The 26,312-nt window shown below is 39.5% G+C and overlaps 1 protein-coding gene across 1 annotated transcript in view; it reads left to right on the forward strand.

The window, feature by feature from the left end:
• The window catches only part of SMARCC1 (SWI/SNF related, matrix associated, actin dependent regulator of chromatin subfamily c member 1), a 178,117-nt gene that overhangs the window by 104,526 nt on the left and 47,279 nt on the right, over nucleotides 1-26,312 (forward strand). The window contains exons 20-21 of the mRNA XM_034997255.1: nucleotides 4,228-4,486; nucleotides 5,362-5,523. Of these exons, the coding sequence (XP_034853146.1) occupies nucleotides 4,228-4,486; nucleotides 5,362-5,523 (421 nt within the window). The remainder of the gene's footprint in view (nucleotides 1-4,227; nucleotides 4,487-5,361; nucleotides 5,524-26,312) is intronic.

A 26,312-nucleotide genomic window follows, 5' to 3' on the forward strand; every position in this document is an offset into this window, starting at 1 on the left:
GAGGGAGAAGCAGACTCCCTGCCGAGCAGGGAGGCCGATGCGGGACTCGATCCAGGGACTCCAGGGTCATGACCTGAGCCGAAGGCAGTCGCTTAACCAACTGAGCCACCCAGGCGCCCTCATATTGCTTTTTTAGAGTCTCTGGGCTCTGGGGAGAAATTTAGTTGTGCAGCACCAGTTGGAACACCAGTCTTATCAGTTCTTGTTCTTGCTACACACTGATATTCAACATTTTCTCCTCTTCTACATTTAAGAATAGTGAATAGTAAATACAGAGTGAGGCCAGAATGGCTGAGCTGCTGTTTACCCTGAACATATCCAAGAAAACCACAGTATCCTTACACAATAGTGCATTTTCTTCTCCTGCAGGTGGAAGCTGTCCCGTGGTTGGGTTTTCTTTTAAACATGCAGTTGAATCAACAGCTGTCATCTTCGGTTATACAGAGGCTCCCCAGCAGCGTTGTTACCACTAACACCTTCTATTTCTGTAGTTTATTTATTGGTAATTAATAGCTTAAGAATTTGAAGTGGATTTATAATGGTTTTATAACCAAAACCAGTTAATTTTTTCCTAATAAATATATAAATCTGGAAGATTTGTTAAGGTCTGTGGTTCCCCGCCCCCTGAAATCACACCATTTTATTAGACAAGTATATCACACAGGCAGCATCCCAACTATTTTAGACTATTCTTAGACCACCCGCTTTTATTTTAACACCTTATTTCATGTGGTCTCTCATCAAAGCACAGTTCTTATATGGAATGCTGCAGGCTATTATCAGTGGGTATGTTCAGTTCATTGTCTTATTAATAGATTTTGGAGGCATAGTTTCAGTTTTGCAAATAACCAATGTGGAATCTACACATTGGATGAATAAATGCAGTTTGAAAAAGACCTTGAGTTGGTAGACATGAAGGCTAATACAAGGCTTTATATTAGTTTTTTGAAAACATATATTGCATAAGATAACGATGATGGAGACTTGTCTGAGTAAATTTCATTTGTAAAATGTGTGAGGAATTCCAGGTGTGCCACCTGAAAATGAGTCACCAATTTAAGAAGCCACGAAGGGCTAACCTGGTCCGTCCATCAGTTTGAAGTTGCATTGACAGTATCAGGCTGCCAGAATGGAAGAAGAAATGGCGCCATTCTGTTCCATAGTGATGGCGGAGATTTTTAAGAGAGGCTTTCATAAGTTCTTTTAAGTCCACAGCTGATAATGTAGTCTTCCTGATCATTGTAATTGTCCTTGGGCTTGAAATTGACAAAACCTGAGTCTGGGAGCGTATCGGTTCTCCTTTGTTAACTTTTAGTCTCTCATGCCTGCTTGGCTTTCTCATGCCTTGTATTTATTTTCCCTTAGATGACTAGTGGACATGAAATCTTGTACCTGCAGGTAAAAGCCATGAAGGTTATTAACGTTGATCACTAGAAGAGTTCTTCACGTACTTTATACTGGCTAGATCACAGAAACAGTAGCATTGGAAGATAGTAAACAGCATCAAAGATTTCCTCACAGTCTGCATGTACCTGATATGTGCCTTTCCTTGATAGGCCACCCAAGAAGTATTTTTTGTCTGTGTAATTTTGAATTACATTTTAGATGAGTATGTCTTCCAGTTTAAAAAAAAAAATACAATTGTCTTGAGGAAAAGCCTTTTTTTTTTTTTATTTTTTTTTTTTTAAGACTTTATTTGCGAGAGAGACAATGAGAGACAGAGAGCATGAGAGGGAGGAGGGTCAGAGGGAGAAGCAGACTCCCTGCTGAGCAGGGAGCCTGATGTGGGACTCGATCCCGGGACTCCAGGATCATGACCTGAGCCGAAGGCAGTCGCTTAACCAACTGAGCCACCCAGGCACCCGAGGAAAAGCCTTTTTTTTTACAGGGTGTTTTTTTACATTTGGAGCCAAGGAAAACTCAAATTCTTTTCCTGGTCTAGTCCAGTTCCCTGTGGTTAAGTTCAGCAGGTTTTATTGGGCTCTGTGGCAGGCTCTGCATACTGAGATAGCTAGGCCATAGACTCTACACTGAAAGGATTCGTACTGTAGTGGGTGACAGAAACAGGTTAAAACACAGCACGAGTGCAGCGTCCTTAACTTCACGATTGGAGCTGTACCTGGAGTACAAGTCCTGTCTAGAGGGATGGCTGTGTGACAGGCTGGGTGGATGAGACTCAGAGGACAGCTTCCCGGGAATGGGACGGTTGTGTTGGCTCTAGTACATAATATTTCTGGTGCAGAGCAATGTGTCCAGAGGCACAATAACTAGGAAGAGTGTTTGGGATCAGGATATTCCTAGAACATGAAAGAGGAGAGTGCGGTGGAGTGGGCCCTGATCCTGTTTGGACTTAATTCCGTAAGATAATTATAAGCAAGGAAATAGTTTTAGGCAGAGGAGAGACAGTGTCATGTGTGAAACCTAATTCATTTTGGCAACAGGAAGAAGGATGAATTTAAGGTTAGAGAGACAGGGAATTCTAAGAATCCAGGTAAGGAGCAGTGAAGGGACCCAGGTCATAGCAGGAAGAATGAAGGTGTTTTGTAGTACTGTAAAATGTCTGCTAACATATCAGCCCTCCCCCTCCTTCCCAGCCAGTCTGTCACCATGTTCTGTTTGAAAACATGTCTTCGATTTCCTGTTATGTAATGCTACCATCAGTGCCCAGGCTTGGATCTTCACTTTCCCAGCCTTGCGCTTTTCTGGACACTGACTCTTTCCTGAATTTTGCATATCAAAGGGTTTCTTAGCTGTATTCTGGAAAAAACTTTCTGGAGTTTCTTATTTTACTCTGGCTGAGGAAAATAAAGGAAGAAAAATTTTTTAATAAGTTTGTTTGAAAAGACTATGGTAGAGTATCCCAAGAAAATCTCCCCATAATCGGAAACACAAGATAGCCCCAGTTACATGTTTCTGGCCCCAGGGACCCTAGGGAGAGAGATTGATTTTTTTTTTTGTTACAATCTAGGTCTTTTTTCTAAGTAATTCCTTCTAGAACTACCTGCGGCCACTGGCTATCCAGAGGAAGCCCAGAATTAACGTTGTCATTCAAGGGATTTAATGAATAAGACCATCTGCTGGTGTGGGTTTTGAGGAGTCCTCTACCACTCCAGCAAGAAGGCAAGCCTGGGGCAGCAGTTGGAGCCCTGGGTTTAAGAATTTACTTAATAAACGTGGAAAGAACCATCTCACGAGCTCATCTCACAGTGTAGATCAGCAAATCAGGCTCTAGAGCAGGATTTTTCAGCCTCCTGCAATCCACATTTGGGCCAGATTTTTGTTGTGGTGGCTCTTCTTACGTGCACTGTACGGTGTTTAACAGCATCCGGGCCTCTACCCACTAGATGCCAGTAGCACCTCCCCAAAAATGTCCCCAAGGAGGCAGAATTGCCCCTGGTTGAGAATCATGTAGGAATAGCAACTTTAATCAACTACTGAATACATTCTTTTTCTCCAATTAATTCCTTGATTTTCTTCATAACATTTTGTTCCTCTCCCCCTTGGACACTGCTTTTACTTTTTTTTGCAAGTTTTTCAGCATTTTTCTCTGACAAATTATGAATATTTAAATTGGAAATTTATACACTTTATAAATTTTAGTACCAGTTTCTTAATTTCTAACAAAAAAGGCTTGGAGTTTGAATGGGATTGTGTTGAACCTGTTATTCAGTGTGGAGAGAGTTGATATCTAATATTGAGACTGCTGATGGATGAACATGGTTAGCTCTTAATTTATTTAGATCTTTAGTTTCTCTCAGAGTGCTTTATGTTTTCCAGCATGTTGATCTTACACATTCTTTATTATATTTATTCCTAGGTATTTCATTTTTGTTGTATTTTAAATACTTTTTTTCCAACATAAAACTTTTCATTGAAATAAAATTGAGTTTTTCTATTCCACGTCTGTCCTGTGACTTTGCTAAACCTTTTAGTTTTAGTATCTTTTTGTACATTTCTTTGGGTTTTCTATATAAACAATTGTGTGTATTAATGAAAGACAGTTATTCTTCCTTTTATATACGTACGCTTTTTATTTATTTATTTTGCCGATTGAGATTTAATGTAATTAGGAAAGCAGTCAGATCTCCCTATTTTCTTATGGACTGTATAATCATTTTCATTATTTTTTTAAAAACCCATCTAAAGAACAGTCACAGGCTTCTGATATTGTTACATATTAGTTCCTTATTACCTGATACTAAAGCTCCTGGTTTTTTTCTGTTGTAGGCTCTGGAGATGTATAAGGATGATTGGAACAAAGTGTCAGAGCATGTTGGAAGTCGTACTCAGGATGAATGCATCCTCCACTTTCTGAGGCTTCCTATTGAGGACCCATACCTTGAGAATTCGGATGCTTCCCTGGGGCCCCTGGCCTACCAGCCTGTCCCTTTCAGTCAGTCAGGAAACCCAGTCATGAGCACTGTTGCTTTTTTGGCATCAGTGGTGGACCCTCGCGTGGCATCTGCTGCAGCAAAAGCAGCTTTGGGTATGGACTTTCCTGAACCATGTTGCCAACATAGTAGTTTCGGATAATGGTTTAGTACTTTCCTTCATATACAAGTTGTTTCAGATTTAAGTGTTACCAGCTGCTATGTTCATTTCAGTTATATAGCAGAAAATCAGACATTACCCCTTTATGTTATATTTAAAAGTATTATAATATTTTTTTAAGATTTTATTTATTTATTTGAGAGAATGCATGCACAAGCGGGGCGTTGCAGGGGAGAGGGAGAAGCAGACTCCACATTGAGCTGGGAGCCTGACTCGGGGCTCGATCCCAAGACTCTGAGATCATGACCTGAGCCGAAGTCAGATGCCCAACCAACTAAGCTACCCAGGCACCCCTAAAATATAATAGTTTTTAAAATTAAGAGCATTTATTAAGCATCGGAGGGGCAAAACAGAATTTTTGTGGTATATTTTGTGATTCATTTGGACTTGGACCTAACTAGCAAAAGAACAATTTAACATTGTTTGATTTTATTATAATTAGAACTTTCTCAGACTGTAAAACCCTTTCTTGGATTTCTGGTTGTTTAATCCTTGTTTGCTTTATTATCAATCTAGCCTGCAGAGTTAGATTAAGTTTGGGCAGAAATTTTGATTGTTACTAATGGAAATTTAGAAATCTCTGTTCATACAGTAAAGTACTGCGACATGTAAGTTAAAACATAGAATCATAGAATTTCATTAGTGTACATGACTGTCTCATTTGGCGTTCTTGTTTTGCTGGGATAAATAAGACTGAGTCCCCAGAAAAGTCACTATGCAAGACCCTAATGTGTTGGATTTCCTGATTTACATTAAAGCACATATTTGTGCAAAACCAGGTCACACTATTCCATTTTTATTCTTGAACAGAGGAGTTTTCTCGGGTCCGAGAGGAAGTGCCACTGGAACTGGTCGAAGCTCATGTCAAGAAAGTGCAAGAAGCAGCACGGGCTTCTGGGAAAGTGGATCCCACCTATGGCCTGGAGAGCAGCTGCATTGCAGGCACAGGACCTGATGAGCCAGAGAAACTTGGTGAGTTATGGCTGTCCCCAAGGACAGGGCTAACAGATGTTGTATTTTCCTATCAGCTTGCTAAAATAATTGGGTTTGTTTGCACTTAAAAGTAAGAACAATGGGGGCACCTGGGTGGCTCAGTCGTTAAGCGTTTGCCTTCAGCTCAGGTCATGATCCCAGGGTCCTGGGATCGAGCCCCGCATCGGGCTCCCTGCTCCGCGGGAAGCCTGCTTCTCCCTCTCCCACTCCCCCTGCTTGTGTTCCCTCTCTCACTGTGTCTTTCTCTGTCAACTAAATAAATAAAATCTTTAAAAAAAAAAAAAGTAAGAACAATGATTAGTAACAACTTGTCCCTTAAGATTAGTATATGATTTTTTTTTTCTCTTATCCCTTCCTTTTATGGTAGATAGAATTTAAAAGTTGTCTGAGAGCTGTTAATAACATCACAATTGTGAAGTATTTGATGCCAGTTTTTAAGATTTATTTATTTATTTAAGTAATCTCTACACCCAACTGGGGCTCAAAATCAAGACCCCGAGATCAAGAGTCACACACTCCACCGACTGAGCCAGCCAGGTGCCCTGTGATGCCTGTTTTTAGATCTAGGTTTTGAGCATGTGAATATAGGAATACTGGAAGGACTTCTGATTATTTTAATTTGTATGTTGCTGGGTAGGTTTAAGTTCGTTGTTTTTTTGTTTTTAATTGAGGTAAAATTCATATAAAATTCTCTGTTTTAATCACTTAAAGGTATACAGTCTAGTAGCTTCTAGTACATTCACAGTGTTGTGCATCCATCACCACTAACTCCAGAACACTTTAATCACCCCAAAAGATAATTCCGTAGCAATTAAGCCAATATTTCCCATTTCTTCTCTCCTCAGCCCTGGTAACCACTAATCTGCTTTCTGTCTCTATGGATTTGCCTATTTACATTTCCTATAAATAGAATCATACAATACGTGGGCTTTTGTGTCTGACTTCTTTCACTTAGCATAAGGTTTTCAAAGTTCATCTGTTTGTCATATAAAATCACTACTTCATTCCTTTCTGTGCTGAATAATACTCTTTCAGTGGATACACCACATTTTACTTATCCATTCATCAGTTCATTTATATTTATATTGTTTCCATTTTTTCATTATTTTGAATAATGCTGCTATGAACACTGAGGTACAGGATGTTGTGTGAACATAGGTTTTTCGATTCTCTGTACCTAGGAGTGGGATTACTGGATCAACTGGTAATTTTATGTTTAGCTTTTCGAGAAACTAGTCAACTGTTTTCTATAGTGGTTCTACCATTTTATGTTTTCACCAGCAACGTATGAATGTTCTGACTTCCACATCCTCACCAACACTTGTCCCCCCAACCCCCGCTTTTAAAAAATATGCAACTGGAGTGTTTGTGAAGTGGTTTTCATTTTCATTCAATTTGGGGAGGGAGTGTTGCCGTCTTAACAATATGAAGTCTTTCAGTCCTTGAACACAGGCTGTCTTTCCATTTATTTAGATCTTCCTTAATTTAAGCATTGTGTTGAAGTTTTTAGTCTTGCAGTTCTTGGCACCTGTTTTACATTTCCTTTAGTTAAATTTATTCCTTTGTATTTTACTCTTTTGAATGCTTTTGTAAGTGAAATTATTTTCCTGTTCTTAAGGGGAAAGCATTTCATTATTAAGTATGATGTTAGCTGTTGGATTTTCCTACATTTCTTTTACCAAGTTTAGGGAAAGTCCCTCTATACATAATTTGTTGAATGTTTTTATCCTGAAAAGGTGTTGCAGTTTGCCAGCTGCTTTTTCTATATCAATTGAGATGACCATGTAGTGTTTTTACTTTTTTCTTTAAATATGTTGTATTAATTGATTCTCGCCTGTTGAACCACTTTTGCAGTTCTGGGATAAATCCCACTTGATTGATTATGGGAATATTCCACATAATACTCTCTTGGATTTAGTTTGCTTCTAGTATTTTGTTGAGGATTTTTGCACCTGTATTCATAAGGGACATTTGTTTAGTACTTTTCATTTTTTGTGATAACTTTATCTGTTTAACTGACCTCTAAGAATGAGTTAGGAATTGTTCTTTATTTTTTTGAAGAGTTTGAAAATTATTGATGCTTATTCTTCCTTCCTTCCTTCCATGCAAATGATGGTTTTATTAAAGCATGGGTTTACTGGATTTTTTTCTCTGTCGGTGCCTGCGATTCTTGGTCATGGGGCTTTGAAGAATGGAGAGGTGGACCAGACAGAGTGGTGGGCAGCAAAGCAAGGTTTATTGAGTGATAGCAAAGTGATAGTACAAAGCTCCCGAGGAGGGAGGGGACCTGAGAGGGTTGCCCTATGCTCATTCTTCTATAAATGTTTGCTGGAATTCACATAGGAAGCCATCAAGTCCTGATTTTTAATGTTTTTTTAAGAACTGATTTAATCTGTTTAGTTGTTCCAAGTCTATTTATGTTTTCTATTTCTCTTTGAGTCAGTTTTGGTAGTGTGCATATCTTTCTAGAAATTTGTCCATTTCATGTACATTGTCTCATTTGTTGGCGCCACACACACAAAGACACACAAATCATAACAACGAAAAGTGGAAACAACTCAAATGTCTATCAGCTGCTGAATGGATAAACAATGTGGTATTACAATGAGAATATTATTCAATCATAAAATGGAATGAAGTACTGACATATGGGACCTCATGGATCATCCTTGAAAACATGGTAGGTGGGGAGAACAAAACAGAAGAGACAATATATTATTTAATTCCAATTATATGAAATATCATGAACAGGCAGATTTATAGAGATAGAAAGTAGATAAATGGTTGCTTAGGGCTAGGAGGAATAGGCAAAAGGGGATGATAGCGAAAGAGTATGGGGTTTCTGTTTGAGATGATCGAAAGGTTTTAAAATTTACTGTGGTAATGGTTACATGTATCTGTGAATATCCAGTTGTTCTCTTTTAATGGGTTGGTTGTATGGTATACGAATTATATCTCAGTAAAGTTATTTTTTTTAAAAAGTTTATAATGTCTTTTTACAAATTCCTTTTTATTTCTATAAGGTTGGTAGTGTCCCCATTTTCATTCCTGATTTTAGTAATTTGGTCCACTCTTTTTTTTTTTTCCTTCATCAATCTAGATAAAGACTTCTCAGTTTTACCAACTTTGGATTTCAGTGATTCTGTTGTTTTTCTGTTCTCTTTAAGTTATCTCCACTGTAATCTTTATTCTTTCCTTTTGCTTGTTGTTGGTTAAGTTTGCTTTTTTTACCTTTTTTTTTTTTTTTAAGATTTATTTTAGAGAGGGAGGTTGGGAGGTAGGGAAAGGAGAGGGAAAGAATCTCAAGCACACTGCCTGCTGAGCATGGAGTCCACCGTGGGGCTCGATTCCACGACCCTGAGATCACGATCTGAGCAGAGATCATGACTTGAGCCGAAATCAAGAGTCAGATGCTCAACGAGCTGAGCCATCCAGGTGCCCCTAAGTTTGCTCCGCATTTTAATATTTCCTTACTTTGGAGGATGGGAAATTGATTTGAGATCTTTCTTCTTTATTCTATAGCTATATAAATTTCCCTCTCAGTACTCTTTTTACTGTGTTCTCTAAGTTTAGACATATTTTATTTTTGTTTTCATTCTTCTCAAAGTATTTTATAATTTCCCTTTTGGTTTCTTCTTTGACCCATGGGGTGGTTTTAAGAGTGTGTTGTTTAGTATATACCAATTAGTGATTTTTTTTAGATTTTCTTCTGTTACCAATTTCTAATTTCATTCCATTGTATTCAGAAAAGGTAATTTGTGTGGTTTCTATCTTTTAAAATTTATTGAGACTGGTTTTGTTGTCTAATATATTAGCCTGGCGAGTATTCCTTTTGTATTCTATTGTTGAATGGCACCGTCTGTGTATGTTTGGTCTGGCTGGTTTATAGTGTTGTTCAAGTTGTCTGTCATTCTTCACTGAAAGTGACGTCTTGAAATTTCCAACTATTATTGTTGAACTATCTATATTTCTCCCTTCAGTTCTGTCTGGTTTTGCTTCATGTATTTTGTTAGTTGCATACATCTTTATAATTGTTCTGTCTCTCTCACGGATTGGCCTTTTTATCATTATATAACATCTTCCGTTTTCTCTTTAACCTTTTTTTGCCTAAAAGTCTATTCTATCTCATATTAACATACCACTCCAGCTGTCTTTTGGTTACTGTGTTTGCATGGAATATCTTTTTTCCATTAATTTACTCTTCAATCTGTGTCTTTGGATCTAAGATAGGTCTCTTATAGACAGCATATTTTTTTGTTGGATTTTAGGATTTTGCAGACTTAGTTTGTACCTTCAGGTCTGCCCTGTATAGCTATAGCACTTTCAAAAGCTATTTGCCTTCGTTAGCTCTGAGTTCTGTCATGTGTGGCATGAAAGTGATGGTTAGGTACTCTCTATAAAGTACTGTATAGTTATGTTAGTTTGTGATATTGGACAGATGACATTTTTGCTGTTAAGGACTTTTGGTTATTTTTATTTAATTTATTATGAAGAGGAGTAAAATTTTAGGAGTAGCTTCATAAACAATACCTGGCTTCTCAAATGGCAAGTGTTGCTATATGTTAAAAGAGGCTAATTTTCACACCAGGGTAAAATATTTTATATACAATTATCAGTAGTGTATTCCCAACATTTCTTACATTGTTCATTAATTCTTTCTTTTCATTATGAAATAATTTCTGTTGAATAACTCAAGCTAAAGATTTCTTGCTGTCACCTTGCCTAATTCCATCTCTAAGTTGTATACAGTTTATTAACTATGCTTCAACTGCAGTCATTTTATTTTTGTCTCTTTCATTTATTCTTCTAGAATAAAGGGCATGTGAAGTAAAAAGTAAAACTGCCAGGCAGTACTGCACAGATGATACTGTCTGACCTCCTGGTGCTCTGTTCTGGGTGGTTTGAGTAGATACCAGTGAGTCTCTTCAAGCACAAAACCTTCTGATTCCCATTAGGTTGCACAGGTCCTACCCCTGTTGTTGCCTCTGGTTTCTTAAAAGTGTCAATCTAGCAGTTTCATTTTGCAGATATATCTGGGAACAGATTAATCAAACCTCTCACTTTTAGCCCTCAGAGCAAATTATTGACCTGTTCTTAACAGAGTATTTGTTAGTTTGAAAACTCACTTATTTTTCTGTCTTAGATGGATCCCCAAATTAGCAAGCCCAGCCACATCTGTCTTGCTTTTTATTGATTCTGCACCACCAGGCAGTGCCCAGCTCAGGCAGGGGAAGCCTGGGCCTATTGAATGCCTGGGAAATGTCTTACTTTCCTCTACTTTTTGTGGTTTTGGTTCATTTTGCAGGGTCTTTGGTTCCCTGTGGTCATGGAATTGAAAAGGGTTGGCACCACCTTCTTAGTTTGATTCAAAGAAGTTTCTGTACTTGGCAAAATCAGGGGCAAGTTTCTACATGTAAATCTGTTTTTTAAAATTTTGGTAGGTGATACCATAGAGCATCAGGGGTTAAGAAACAGGTTGCAAACTTAGCCATTTCTAATTTAGCAGGACAAAAACAAAATCTAGCAACTTTAGTCTGTGTGGGGTCCTTTTTCTGACTCAGTAGTGAATGTATGGTTTCCGCATTGTGCAAAGCTTGGATCTGACTGCTGCAGGAAGCACAGGAGGCGGCAGGACATGAATCTTTGAATGGCATGGAAAGTAAGCTTCATTCATAGTAGCTGGAAATAGCCTATCAGAAAACCTCTCTGAAGTGCAGTGGTTATTCAGTAGTTGCAGCAACAGAATTTGGGTCCTTTTACCATTTAATAAGGGCAAAGGAAAATACCAGTATAATGTGAATATTTTGGAATGAGTTGTAAATAGAATTGTAACTTAATGCTGGCCTGTGATAGTTAATGGGATTTATGTTGGGCTGTGACTGATAGAATAAATTAGGAGACAGCAAATGGTTCTTGCTGTGGAATTGGCTCAGCAAAATAGTGATGTGAAGGCAACAGTGTACCTCCTTTCCTTGTGAGCCACCTTCCAGATAGGGAGTTCAAGGGAAGGAGGTATTGATTTTACATTTATTTAGTTAGTTAGTTTTAAGATTTCATTTATTTATTTGACAGAGAGAGACAGCGAGAGAGGGAACACAAGCAGGGGGAGTGGGAGGGGGAGAAGCAGGCTTCCCGCTGAGCAGGGAGCCTGATGTGGGGCTCCATCCCAGGACCCTGGGATCATGACCTGACCCAAAGGCAGATGCTTAACGACTGAGCCACCCAGGCGCCCCTCGATTTTACATTTAAACTGACACTTGATATAGCAAAATAGTGCCACTGATTTGAAATAGAATGATGTAGGATTTTCCTTATCAAAATACTGTACTTGAATGGGAAGTTCACATACTTTTTATTGTGATACTTAATTTACTATGTTGTCCGTGTTAACTTATATGTATTAACAATGGTAAAATGATAATACAGGAAAAAATAAGTTTCCTTGTGAAATACAGGACTCCTCTTGGGTTTCTCTCATTGACCTATCTAACTTTTCATTGTGGGTTTTAGAATGTGGGGAGTGTTTGGTAAAATCTGAAGCACCTCTTATTTTCATTTTAGGAGACTTCTAGGAATTCTTGAGGAAATGAGTGCTCACTTCTCAGAAGGGGCTTGTCTTTAATTCTAGTCGTTCACCAATATGTACTGACTTCTCTAAATCTGTATGGTTTTTTGTTTCTGTTTGTCCAGAGACCATTCTGGGAATAGAAAAAATACTGATATTTGAGACCTCTTGCATTTAACTAAAAATATTACCAGGTTTTATTTGCCTGGTTATAAGGGATGGTGAGGGAAGTTAAGAAAAGAAATGAAAAGAATTTTTAAATATTTTTCAGAAGTCGCTGGAAATCAGCATTTCTTTGTGACACGTTCTATAGGGGTTTTCTGACTGGTCCTTTGAAGTATTTTTCCTGGGTAATCCTTTGGAGGAAGTGGCTTTGTTTTTCTTGCAAAACCAAGGAAACTAAGTTTTATCGGGTTACATAGGCTTGTGAGAATCTGGTTTAAATTTTGAACCTAAATCTCTGGTCCTAAAGCTCAACCTCTTTTTATTGTAGCATGCTGCCAGAAGTAAAAATGTGTTGGTATGTCTGTATTTTTCATTCAATGAACAAGGATCATTTAAGACCTTAGCTCCATTGTACTGTCCTGCCTTATATCCTATGGGATATATAGTAGGAAGAGACCCAGGTCCTCTTGAAAATCTATAGGAGCTACATAAGGAGACAGGCAAATTTACCAGGAAGAACAACTGGATGATTCATCTCTACGAGATCAAGGGCTTAGAAACCCACGCCAAAATTTAGAGTGATTCAGTGTACGAGCCTACACCACATAAGCATTCTTGAATGGGAGGTCAGTCTTAAACTAGACTTTTTTTTTTTTCTTTTTTCTTTTAACTCCTAGGGATAAATAAGACTGTAAATGTGTTACCGTGTCATTTCATTGTGTCTTAGGTGCTAGGGTACTGGTGACCAAAACAGACCAAAATCCCTGCCTGCACAGATTGTATAGTATATTTTCAAGGTGGAAGATGAAATATGTGATACATAAAACTTAGATTGTGTAAATTAAATATAAATATGTAGAAAGAGTATGTTGGCTGGTAAGTGGTATGGTAAAAATTAAAACAGGATTAGGAAGATAAGCGTGAAGTGTATGGAATTGCAATTTTCAAAGGTCAGGGAATATGTTACCAAGAAAGCGACATTTGAGCAAAGATGTAAATGAGGCAAAGGAAGGAGTCATCAGACATCTAAGATCAGAGTGCCGTAGGCATTGGGAGCAACCATTGTACAGGCCCCTAGACGGGAGCTGCCTGGCACAGTTGAGGAATGGCAAGGGGAGATCATGGACAAGTAGCTGGATTGCATGGTAGAGGCGGTCATGGGAGATGATGAGAGGCTTATGGGCCATTGTAAAGTTTAATTTTTACTCTGGGTGAGATGGAGCCTTTGGGGGGGGGGGGTTGACCAAAAGAGTGTCAGGAGTGCCTATATATATATATATTTTTTAAGATTTTATTTATTTATTTGAGAGAGAGAGAATGAGAGACAGAGAGCACGAGAGGGAAGGGGGCAGAGGGAGAAGCAGACCCCCTGCTGAGCAGGGAGCCCGATGCGGGACTCGATCCCGGGACTCCAGGATCATGACCTGAGCCGAAGGCAGTCCCTTAACCAACTGAGCCACCCAGGCGCCCAAGAGTGCCTATATTTTTAAAACTCATTCTATTAGGTTGAGAACATCACCCGTCTAGGAGTTGTTAAATTGATTTATTTTTCAGAGAACTTTATGTAATATATTTGAATATCAAAGTAATTTTTTTTTGCTGTATCACAAAAGCTTTTATTAAACACTTGTTAAATTTTTCTTTACTTGACCTGGAGACTAAACAAAACAGTCTTTCTGATAACCTGTTCACTTGTAGTCAAACATAGTGAAAATACCAATAGGATAGCACAGTGAGATGTAGGTTCAACTTTGCTGTATCTATCTATCTATCTGGCAATCTAAATGAATGATTTTTATTTTGATTTTGGTGAACTATTTCAAAGTAAGTTGTAAACATCATGAGTCTTTGCACCCTAGACAGTTCAGCATGCATCATCTTACAGGAATAAGGACATTCTCCTATATAACTATCACAGTATGGTGCATCTTAGTCCCTTTGGAGGCCAGCAGCCCTTCCTTCCCCAGGGAATTGGAACGTATGTGCATATTCAAGGGTTTGTCGAAGACTTATTTATTGTAACCCCCATTTGTATTTCCTGATCTCAAGTATTAGTTTTATTTATTTAATTTTTTTGCCTCTGAGTAAATTTACTGTCTGTATCTTAATTTTGGTTTAGAGAAGTTTGAAAGATTAAGTTAATCGAAGCTTATTCCTTACAATTGACTGTGTAACATGCTCTAGGGCTATTGAATCACAAGTAGAATGTTCAGAGAAGATTCTTTTATGTTAACGAGTGGATTGTCCACTGAGCTCCTTAATACCCTGTGGAATATGGGACTGCAAAGAGTGTATCTTGAGCCATTTGTCCCAGCTCTGTCTAGAAGAGCCAAATTAATCACTTCTAGTTTTCAGGAAGGTTAAAAACTAGTCTCTAGTCCTTCAGGAGATTAAGAAGAGCATCCTGATAATAATGTTGAAAGGGTCACTTTCTAAGAACAGGAAGCCTAGAAGTGACTGTTCCAGTTCTTGCCTCAGATACTGTTCATCGCTTATAATAGCTTCATTCTTCTCATCACGAGGATTTCCATAACATTTTAAAAATCAGGCACTTCTAGAACACCATGTGTGAAAACATGCTAGGCTGGTGAACCTAAGCAAACAGTGGAACAGTATTTAAAATGGGACTTATATAGAGTGGCTTCTCTCTTCTCTTTGTCAATATTCTATTTGAAGAGCTCTTAGATTTCAAGAGGCAGAGAAGGATAGAGTCACTTTTCTAAGCAGCTCATGATTGCACATTTTAACCTCTGAGGACTGGCTAATGCTGGCTGGGATTTAAGTGACTTGCCTAATGACCCATATATATTAAATGGTAGGATACATATTTTTAGGAAGAAATTGGCTTCCATTATATAATATAATTATGTAATGCCTTTTGGGGACCTTTATCAAATTAGGCCTTTTGTTTACTTGATAGAGATCTCTTGCTATGGGCTACTATGTATAAGACATAAGTAATACCCTCTATTCAGGGCACCTGGGTGTCTCAGTCTTGGTTAAGCATCCAACTCTTTTTTTTTTTTTTTTAAGATTTTATTTATTTATTTGACAGAGAGACACAGCAAGAGAGGGAACACAAGCAGGGGGAGAGGGAGAAGCAGGCTTCCCGCAGAGCAGGGAGCCTGACGCGGAGCTCAATCCCAGGACCCTGGGATCATGACCTGAGCCGAAGGCAGATGTTTAACGACTTAGCCACCCAGGCGCCCCAAGCATCCAACTCTTGATTTCAGCCCAGGTCACGATCCCAGGGTCATGAGATGGAGCCCCATGCTCAGCAGGGAGTCTGCTTCTGTCCTTCTCCCTCTCCGTCTGCCCTCATCTCTCTTGCACACACTCTCTCAAATAAATAAATAAATATTTTTAAAAAAGCAATACCTTCTATTAGTAATTCAGTGTTCAAGGATTGGAGACATAGTGAAGCATAGATATACATAGTGTTAATTGTTCAAGGAGGACTGGGTATGGGAAGTGCTGTAAGAGTTAGCACAAAGGGTCATGTAAGTTTAGACTGAGGAAGATTTCACAAAGAAAGGATTTGAGCTGAACGATGAAAAGGAGGTTTAGAATGTCACTGAGCCAGATTGGAGCAAGTATTTGGTTCTGCAGAACAATGTGAACAGAGGCACAGAGATGGTAACGGAGGGTTGTGCAGAGAGGGTGGGACACAAACCAGCTTAGCTGCAACCAAGAGTTCAGATAAGGACATGGAGAGATCAGATGCACAGCTAGATGGGAGCAGAGTCACAGAGGGTGGTGCAGGCTGGGACTGTATATTGGCAGCTCTGCAGAACGCTTGAACTGTACTACAGGGAATGATATGGTCCATTTCCCAAAGTGTTAAGTGAGTTCCTAACATGGGCCTTACTCTGTTCTCTGTTCCTGAAAAGACACAAATTATTGGACTAGCAACTTTTTTGGTCTCAGGACTTCTTTATGCTCTTTAAAAATAATGAGGAACCCAAAGTGCTTTAATTTATTTGAATTATATCTGTTGATACTTACTGTATCTGAAATTAAAACAGAAACTTTTAAACCAAAACAATACACAGGTGCACGTTCCTGTAGCTGACTTCATCATGCGTCCTGCAGCCTCTGGAAAGCCACACTGCACACTTGGGGGAGAGGAGAGTGGAAAGGCAAATAACATCTTTGTGTTGTTAATAAAAATAGTTTTGACCCTGGGGACGTTTCTGCCACAGAGGGTAGGGGTGGTACCTGAACCACACTTTGTGAATTACTGAATTAAACACTTGTCCTTGAGGAATATTCAGTTAGGGTGGGGAGACATTATAAGAGGTAGGTAGGAAAGGTGGGCAGAAAAGAAGGAAGGGAGGGAGGAAGACAAAAGACAAATACGGTTATAGATAGAGGCACATGTGAAGGAAACAATTATGCTTGGTTTCACAGAGGAGATAATCTTTTAAAGAATAAGGAAAAAAGGATGAACATGTGTGGCATATTCTGGAGATAGTACCAGGTGTGGGGAGCAGGTACTGTGGCCAAGTGCAGCTGTAATAGATGTGTGTGTTGGGGGGGGGCGGTGATTCTGAAGGGCTTTTACCTTGTGGAGATCCAACAAGTCGCCAGGAAAGAGAAATAACAGGATTCAGTCTGTTTTAGAAAGTCCCTGCAGACAGTTTACAGATGATATGCAGGAAATGGAAGAGTTCCCACCACATATCATAGTTCTTTTCCAGGAAGCATTATTACTTATTTATAACCCACTTTATTATTTTTGCAAGCATTTTGTTCTCTCCTCCAAGCTACCTTTCCCAGTTCTTCCAGCTCTTAGGGGATGGTGTCTAGATCACCTCCTTCTGGTTTTGCTGGCACTATTATCACTATACTGAAAAGCACTTGGTTGCAGAAGCTAGGAGGAAGGTGCGGTGCCCATGGAGGACAGTGTTCTGGCCTGGTGGGTGGGAGGAGATAGAAGCTCAGCTCTCTAAGAAGAGTGAAAGAGACACACAGCTAAAGTAGGTTTGGGGGCATGGGGCAAATGTGGAGGTGGAGGCCTGGTGTCAGTTGGGGGATCAGTGTTGCATCTGTGGGAGACAGATGAATTTCCTGTTTCTAGTCTCTGAAGATGTTGTTATCTCGTGGATGCCAGCTAATTTGCCTCTCAGCCTTGGTTGAGATTCATTCAAAAGTCCAGTAGGTGTATAGATAGTTATCTGTTGCTACAGAGTCAATTACCACAAAGTTGGTGGCTTAAAATTGGATATATTTATTGTCTCATTGCTTCTGTGAGTCAGAAGTTTGTATGTAGCCTAATAGGGTCCTCTGATTAGGATATCACGAGGCTGCCCTCAAGGTGGTGGCTGGGTTGTGTTCTCATCTACTGAGGAATCCACCTCCATGTTCACTCCTGTTGTCAGAATTAATTTATTTCTATTTGTAGAACTGAAGGCTCCAGCTCCTTGCTGGCTGTTAACTGGAAGCTGCCCTCAACTACCAGAGGCCACCCACTGTTCTTCACCATCCACACTTCCCACTGTGGCAGCTTGCTGCGTCAAGCCCGCAAGGAAAGTCTCTAGAGTGAGTGTAGTGAAGACAGGGCTTTGTATAAATGAACATCCCATCACCTTTCCCGTATTCTCTTGTCTAGAAACAAGTCACAGATGCTGCTAACACTCAGGGGAAGGGGAGTGTACAAGGACATGAAAACCATGAGTCAAGGATCAGTGGGGCCACTCTAGAATCTCACCACCTTTGTAGCCATTCTCCTGGGTTCTGGTCACATCCCCGGTTTGTCATTGTCCCTCAATTCCCAACATTAAAGTTAAAACCTTAAGAGTTAGAGATCTCCGCAGTATCTGTATTCATAAGCAGGACTGTCACAGCATGAATTTTCTATCACAAGGTTCAACAAACATTTTCTGTAAAGAGCCACATGATAAAAATTTCAGGCTTCTGCAAACTGGACAGTCTCTGTCATAACTGCTCAGCTCTGCCTTTGTGTAGTGCAAAAGCAACCATAGACCCTCTTTAAACAAACGAGTGTGGCTGCGTTGTAATGAAATTGTATTTACAAAAATAGGCAGCAGGGCTGTAGTTGCTGACCCCTAGTCAATCAGATCGGTCAGCTATCTCTGACTCATTAGTAACATTTTAAGAGAATGGGACAAGGGCAGGTGATTTACAATGGGCCTTTTAAAGGAAAGTCAAAAGTCACATGGAGAGGAAAAGTCACAGATGGCCTTTCAAATTGGGAAGGACCTTTGGAAGTTCAGGGCAGAATGAGAGCCCTCTGTAGGTATCACTGAGGCAATGCCAACGGCCATGGCAAGAGCTCATGTTAGTAGAGAGATAGGACTTGGGTCCAGTCAACTGAATTTGCTAATAACATTAATATTGTTGAGCACTTACTACGAGCCAGTTATTAGCATTTTGCATGAAATAATTCGTTTAATTGTTAGCATTGCACTTACCAAGTAGGGTACTATCATTCTCCTTTTGTAGATAAGCAGACTGAGGCATCTGTCAGCTAAGTAGCTTGCCCACGGTCACTTCGGCTGATAAATTCAGGGACAGGATTTGAACCTAGACAGTCTGGATCCAGAACTCATCTACTTCTTCTAGAGCAGGGGCTAGGAAATTTTGGTTCCTAGACAAAGTCCAGGTTGTCCCCTCCTTTTATTTAGCCCAGAATATATAAGAATAGTTTTTACATTTTTAAATGGTTGGAAAAAATCAAACGAAGAATACTATGTTGTGACACATACAAATTATAGGACATTCACGTTTCAGTGTCTGTAAAGTTTAATTGAAACACAGCCACACTCCTCCAGTCCCAGGCTGCTTTAACGGCTGATCTTACCCTGCTGTGGCAGAACTGAGTCGTGGCAGCTAAGACTCATGCAGCCTGCAAAGCTGAGAATAGCTACTCTCTGCCCTTTGCAGAGCCCTGTTCTCCAGATAAGGTCTGACTGTGAGCCATGATGCTGATATTTTCCCCTGGCTGACCAGGCATTCTTCTCATAGCTCAGTTATGTGTCCAAGGATTTTGTACTTTCTCCTCCTTTGTATGTTTGGCGTAACTTTTTTGTTGTTGTTGTTCCTTCTAGTATCTTCTTCATTTATCTCCACAGACATGGGTCAGACCACACATTTGTAGGGAAGGATTCTGAACCGTCTAATTTATATGACATCAAAAAGACAACATGGCATATGGGAAGGGCTGCAGCCTCTTAAGCGTTTACACTTCCAACCAGAATTCAGACCAAAGAGAAGCTGTTGTTTTGTGTTTCTTTTTCCAAGAAGATGTCTAAAAGCAGCTTGAAAAAATGTTTTGTAGGATAGAAACCACTTTACATACTCCTCCACATGGCATCTTGAGGAACACACAACTCCTAATTAACTCTTAATAGACATCTCATTAAAGGGCTGAGCACTGGCCACAGGTTTCTCCTCTTTAACTGTACCATCATCATATGAATAGGTATTAATATCATGTAACTATTCATCATGGACTCATAGCTAATTAAAAGTTAATATCAAATGTGACTTGCCTTGTAATAGAGTGAGTGTGTGATCTCTTTAGAACGTGGAACTATAGGTTGTGGGTCATCATTTAAAAGCAGATTATCTTTTTAAAAAAAACACGGCATTCCTCCCACATAATACTCTGTAATTAAGCTGACTCAGCAAAGGTGGCCTAAGGCCCATTCAGTTAACAGTAACTTGTGAAGTTAGGGTTTTTTTTTTTAAACTCCATCTGTATTTGGTTTTTGTTCAGATTTCTTCATTTTTATATCTTAATGTGTCTTTTTTTTTTTTTTTTTTTTAAAGATTTTATTTATGTGTTTGACACACAGAGAGCACAAGCAAAGAGAGCGGCAGGCAGAGGGAGAGGGAGAAGCAAACTCCCTGCTGAGCAGGGAGCCCAATGCGGGGCTTGATCCCAGGACCCTGGGATCATGACCTGAGCCGAAGGCAGTGGCTTAACCAACTGAGCCACCCAGATGCCCCTATCTTAATGTGTCTTAATGCATGCTGCATATTTCATCTGAACTAAGAATTAGAGCATTACCAGTAACGTTCATCTCTCTTTCTCCTTTATCTTCTCACTTTCTAACCGCCAGCACTGAGAATCCTAAATTTTGAAATACTATTCTGCTGCTTTCTAAGTGACTTTTTTTTTTTCTTCTAAGTGACTTTTATCACAAAGAAAGACGTACTGAATATGTTAGGTGTAATTTTGTTTGTTTTTAAACTTTATCAATCATGGTTTATTTAGACTTCTGAACTGTTTTACTCACTCTTAGGTGTTCAGGGCACATCCATGTAGCTACGTTGTCCAGGTCAGCACAGTTCATTTATTTCCACTGCTGTGAAATAGGCTGTTGTGTGATTGTAACCCACTTTAATCATCTGTTTGTCTGTTACTGGATGGGCAGTTTGGGTTGTTCTCTTTGTTCCGTGTCAAACATGCGTGTCCAGTCTTGTACGTACCTCACCGGCCCCCTGTGCAGGGTTTCACTGAGATGCAGCGCTCCTCCAAGTGTGCTTAGCGGACCGGTTGTCACATTGAGACAGGAGCTGGCATCACTCAGCCCTCCGTTTAAATTGGTTGTTACTTTTTCATAAGGTGAATTTTTTGGTAGAGGAAAGTTAGAGCATTGACTATTTTGAACATTGAAGCTTGATCATTCTTTTTTTTTTTTTTTAAAGATTTATTTATTTATTTGAGAGAGCGAGAATGAGAGGGAGTACATGAGAGGGGGGAGGGTCAGAGGGAGAAGCAGGCTCCTCGCTGAGCAGGGAGCCCGATGCGGGACTCGACCCCGGGGCTCCAGGATCATGACCTGAGCCGAAAGCAGTTGCTTAACCAACTGAGCCACCCAGGCGCCCGAAGCTTGATCATTCTTGTGTAACTTCTTATTTTGTTGTGGACTAATCCTGTGCGTTGTAGGGTTTTAGGAAGTTCTAGTTTTTTCCCCATAGTGAGTGTATCAGTTGACACTTGGACCATAACACTCGATCATACACTTCCTAGTGTTAGGCTCTGCAGATGTAGTGGGTGTAAAATGACATTCCATTGTGGTTTTATTTTATTTTTTTAAAGATTTTATTTATTTATTTGAGAGAGAGAGCGCATAAGCAGGGGAAGTGGCAGAGGGTGAGGGAAAAGCAGACTGTCTGTGGAGCAGGGAGCCCGATGTAGGGCTCCAACCCGGGGCTCAATCCCAGGACTCCTGGGATCATGACCTGAGCCAAAGACGGACGCTTAACGGACTGAGCCACCCAGGTGCTCCTCCATTGTGGTTTTAAATTACAATTCTCTGTAACTCATTTGAGTATCTTCTGTTTACTGGTCATACAGACATCATTCTATAACACAACTACTTTGTCTTTTGCTCACTTTTTAATAGTTCTTATGGTTTGCTTTATAAATCTGATACACTGCTCTAGTTGCCTGTGTTTTCTCCTGTTTGGTTACTTGTTCTTTCTTTTGGGCATCTTTTAATGAAAAGAAGTCCTTGATTTTAATAGAGTGAAGTTGGGGCTCCTGGGTGGCCCAGTCGGTTAAGCGACCGACTCTCTTGATTTCGGCTCAGGTCATGATCTCAGGGTTGTGGGATCAAGCCCCACGTCAGGCTCTGGGGTGAGCGTGGAGTCTGCTTGAGATTCTTTTTTTTTTTAAAGATTTTATTTATTTATTTGGGACAGAGAGAATGAGATACAAAGAGCACGAGAGGGAGGAGGGTCAGAGGGAGAAGCAGACTCCCTGCCGAGCAGGGAGCCCGATGCGGGACTCGATCCCGGGACTCCAGGATCATGACCTGAGCCGAAGGCAGTCGCTTAACCAACTGAGCCACCCAGGCGCCCTCTGCTTGAGATTCTTTCCCTCTCCCTGCTCCTCACTCCACTCATGTTCTCTCTCTCGCAAGCAAACAAATAAAATCTATTTTAAAAAATAATAGAGTGAAGTTAGTCCTTTATGATTAGCACTTTTTGTGTTGTGTTGGAAATATTCAGGTTTGTTTTTTTCACGTGTCTTTATCTAGAATTGGTTTTTAACATGGGGAAAAGTGGTTGTTTCTGTATGTTAATTCTATAACTAACCACCTTGCCCTGTGATTATTTCTAGTAACTTTTTGGCAGATTCTTTTAGGTATACAGTTTTATTCTCTATAATCAAACTGCTTGCTTCATTTTCTTAATTGACTACTTTGGGGTACAACCACTCTGGCAGCATTAAAGGGACATGGTAATACTGTTACCCATGTCCTGCTCTTGATTTTGGAGGAGATACTGTAGGCATCTCTCCAGGAAGGATGACATTTGTTGTATGATTATTGATAACAGTCTTCTGGGGGCTCAGGAACTTCCCTTGTATCCTTGGTTTTCCAGGAGCTTGTCATGAAAGATACTGAGTCTTAACAGATAGTTCATGGGTATGATCAAGTAAGTCTATAAATTTATAGACTAATAAATGTTAAATTATCTTTCTGATACTGTCATATTAATTTGTCATAATGTGGTGCCTTTTTTATACACTGCTGTATTCTGTTTTCAGATTTTTTTGCTTAGGAGATTCTCATTTGTGATTATGAGTGAGATTTAGCCTCGTGGCTCTACTATCCCTTATCTGTTTGTCTGCATCTGATTTGTAAATCAAGGTTATACTGGCCTCATAGAATGAATTAGGGGGTATTCTCTCTTCTTTTCTCTAGAAAGGTTTAAGTAAGATGGTAATCCTCAATTCCTTGGAAGTTTTGTGGAATTCCCCCAGTAAAAACACCTGGACCTGTGGTGGTTTGGTTTTTTAAGTTTTTTAATTATTTTATTTTTTTGTTATGGGCCTACTCAGGACTTCTTTTTCTTCTTGAATCTGTTTGGTAAAATGCATTTTCTAATTATTTGTCCATTTAATTTTTCTATCTGGCATAAGGTTTTTTGGCAGTACTTTGTCATTTCTATTTTGACCTTATTAATAGTTATGACCTTTCTTCCAGTCTTTATATAATTAATTTGTGCCTTCTTTGTCTTTTCTTGATCTTTTTTTTTTTTTTTTAATATTTTGTTTATTTATTTGACAGAGAGAGACACAGCGAGAGAGGGAACACAAGCAGGGGGAGTGGGAGAGGGAGAAGCAGGCTGCCCGCGGAGCAGGGAGCCCGATGCGGGGCTCGATCCCAGGACCCTGGGATCATGACCTGAGCCGAAGGCAGACGCTTAATGACTGAGCCACCTGGGCGCCCCAGTTTTCTTGATCTTTCACATCAATTTATCAACTTTATTATTTCAAAGAACCAAGTTTGGGGTATATTGAGTCTCTCTATTGTATGTTTTAACTCTGTCGTATTTTTGCTTTTTATTTCTTTGATTTTTATCCTTGTTACGCTTTTCTCCGTACCTTCTATATTCTGTTATTCTTTTTCTGCTTCTTCTCAAGAATATAGAGCTTGTAAACATCAAGCTTTTTTTACTTTTCTGATGTAAGTTCAAGAAGGCTTTACATTTCCATTTCCCTCTTTGTGCTATTTTTACTGACTCCCAAAATTACATTTCTAAGCACAGAGAAATTTATCTATATATTTTAAACTTCTAACTTCTAATTTCATTGCCTTATGGTGAGAAACCTTGGGCTGTATGTCACTGACTTTTTGAAAAATGTTAAAATTTGCTCTTTGACTTAATTTGTGACCAGTATTTTTTAACGTAATGTGTAAGCTTGAAATTAAATACGTATATATTATCTGATTGGTGGGCATAGAACCCATCTTGCTGCATTTACATCCACTGTTGATCTTAATTGAGTAAAGTATATTCAAATCCCCACTGTGAGGCACATTTTCATTTCTGTCCTGCCATTCTGTCAGTTTTTGCATTATATAGTTTGACACTCTTTTATTAGGTTCCTAAAAGTATGAAAAATTAAAATTTTCTGGTGAATTAAATCTTTTCTTCATTACATTGTCACCCTCCATTTCTCATAATGCTCTATTCTTGATGCCTGTATTAAGTAATAGTACTATGAAGACGCCACCATTCCTTGGATTTGCTTTTGCCTGGCTTATCTTTTATGCTTTTGTATTTCCCGTTTTCGTGGTCTCTGTATGGATCATTTCTTTAGAGGTGTTTTATTTGTGCTTTTCTTTTTACCTGGTGTAATCTCTTTCCCTTGACTTTATTTCTAGAAAATTTTTTGATCTTTGGGTTTTTAAAAAAAATCTCTGCACATCTCTAATATTGTGGATTGGAGATCTTTATTATTCTCTCTTTTAATTATCTGTTATATCAATGGCTGTGCTAGATTTGGGATCTGGCAGATCTCATCTTGGCAATCTTGAGTGCTGACACTGTTGATTGATGTTTCTGCTCAGTGTTAGTGGCTTCCTTTCTTGGTGTTTTGCTCTTTGTGAGCTCATTACTTGGACAGCTACAGTTGGGGTTGGAAAAACTGTCTGCAGAGGATTTTGTTTCTCTTAGTAGCCAGGGGTTGCCACTGGCTTGAGATCCCGTTTGGCTCCCCCCCCCCCCCCCCCCGCCGGCCGGCTCTGTAGAATCCCTGGCTTCCTTTCCCTGCCCTGGACCTGGCTAGTCCAGTGCTCAGCTTCCTGATGCTGAGCTGCTCAAAGCAAATATGTCTGGGTGTGACCCTACCCCTCCAACTTTCCAAATATTCCATCCAGGTACAGGATCCCAAATACAGAGCCTGGCTCCGCTACTTCCACACTCTGGCCCCACTCCTGGCACTGTAGTCTTTTGGCATTTTTTGGAAGGTAGTAATCTTCTACCTTATGTGAGATTTGTGATATCCCAAACTATCATGCCCCCTGGAGCTCCTGGTCAGTCAGAATTCTGAAAGCAAGGTTTGCTTCCATCTGTAAGAATTAGAGCAAGAGGGATTTTTCTATTCAATAACTTTAACATGATTAGTTTAAACTATGTTTAAATATGTTTTAAGTATTCTCATTGAGGATAAATGCTGTTAGTCTTGTTATTTAAAGAGGATAATATTCAAATTAAAGCTGTAGGATATTTGAACGTTTTTATTTAAAACCATGGCAAACCCTCATTATGTATAAAATATTTGTTTCTATATAAAATTGTAAAACCAAAAATATTTATCTGATTGTGTTGTTTTTGAAATCTTCATTAACTTCTTAGCTACATATAGTTAAGCATATAGGTAAGCTTATATATAGTTAAGTTATATATATATATAGTTAAGACTCCCTTAGTACCACATTCAGGGCTCTTCCTCCTGAGGCCCTTACCAACATTATGTCCCTCCTTCTGATCTTTCCCATCTGTCCCCCTTCCCCTTTCCTAGTCATCACAAAGGACTGACGTTTTCCCCGCACCCTTGAGTCTTTCTGTCTCTTCCCTTGAAATGTCCTTCTCCATACTTGTACTACCCACCCCCAGCCCCAGTCATGTCTGCATGGCTGTAACCATTTATTCTTCCCCAACTGAAACAGTCGTGCCCTCTGTGCTGCTCACAGCGTCTCCTGCATGCACATCTGTGATGGACTTGTTCTTTTGTGTCCTCTCCATCCAGAATGGGATGTTCTGGAGGTTCAGTGAATATCTAGCTCAGCATTATTTCTCCAGTACCCAACGCAAAATACTCAAAATACATCCTCATTAAGCATTGGTTAAATAGTAATAAATTATTTGGGGTTCTTTTTTTGCTTTTTTGTACTTAAAATTTTTTTGAGGTTTTTATTTTTATATATGCAGAACAGTAAAAACCCTCAGTGTGCAGCTCCATGCATTTTCACAAATGAAACACATTCATGTAAGCAGCCCCAAGATCAAAAAAAGATCATTACCAGCACCTCAGGCCCCCCCTCCCCCCGAATCATTTTCTGTCTGCCCACCCCTTCCCTGGTTAACCGCTGTCCTGATTTCTAACGCCATTGATTACTTGCATCTATTTTTGAACTTTGAAATTAATATAGTCATAAAGCCTGTGTTTTATGCTAGACTTCTTATGTCAGCCTTACAGTTGGGAGACTCATCCATATTATTGTGCGTACTTGTGTTTCAAGCATCACAGGTGTATGGTAGCTTTTACCTT

Source organism: Mirounga leonina, unplaced genomic scaffold, assembly GCF_011800145.1.
Source record: "Mirounga leonina isolate KUSES-001 unplaced genomic scaffold, KU_Mleo_1.0 Mir_94, whole genome shotgun sequence".
Classification (NCBI taxonomy): Eukaryota; Metazoa; Chordata; class Mammalia; order Carnivora; family Phocidae; genus Mirounga; species Mirounga leonina.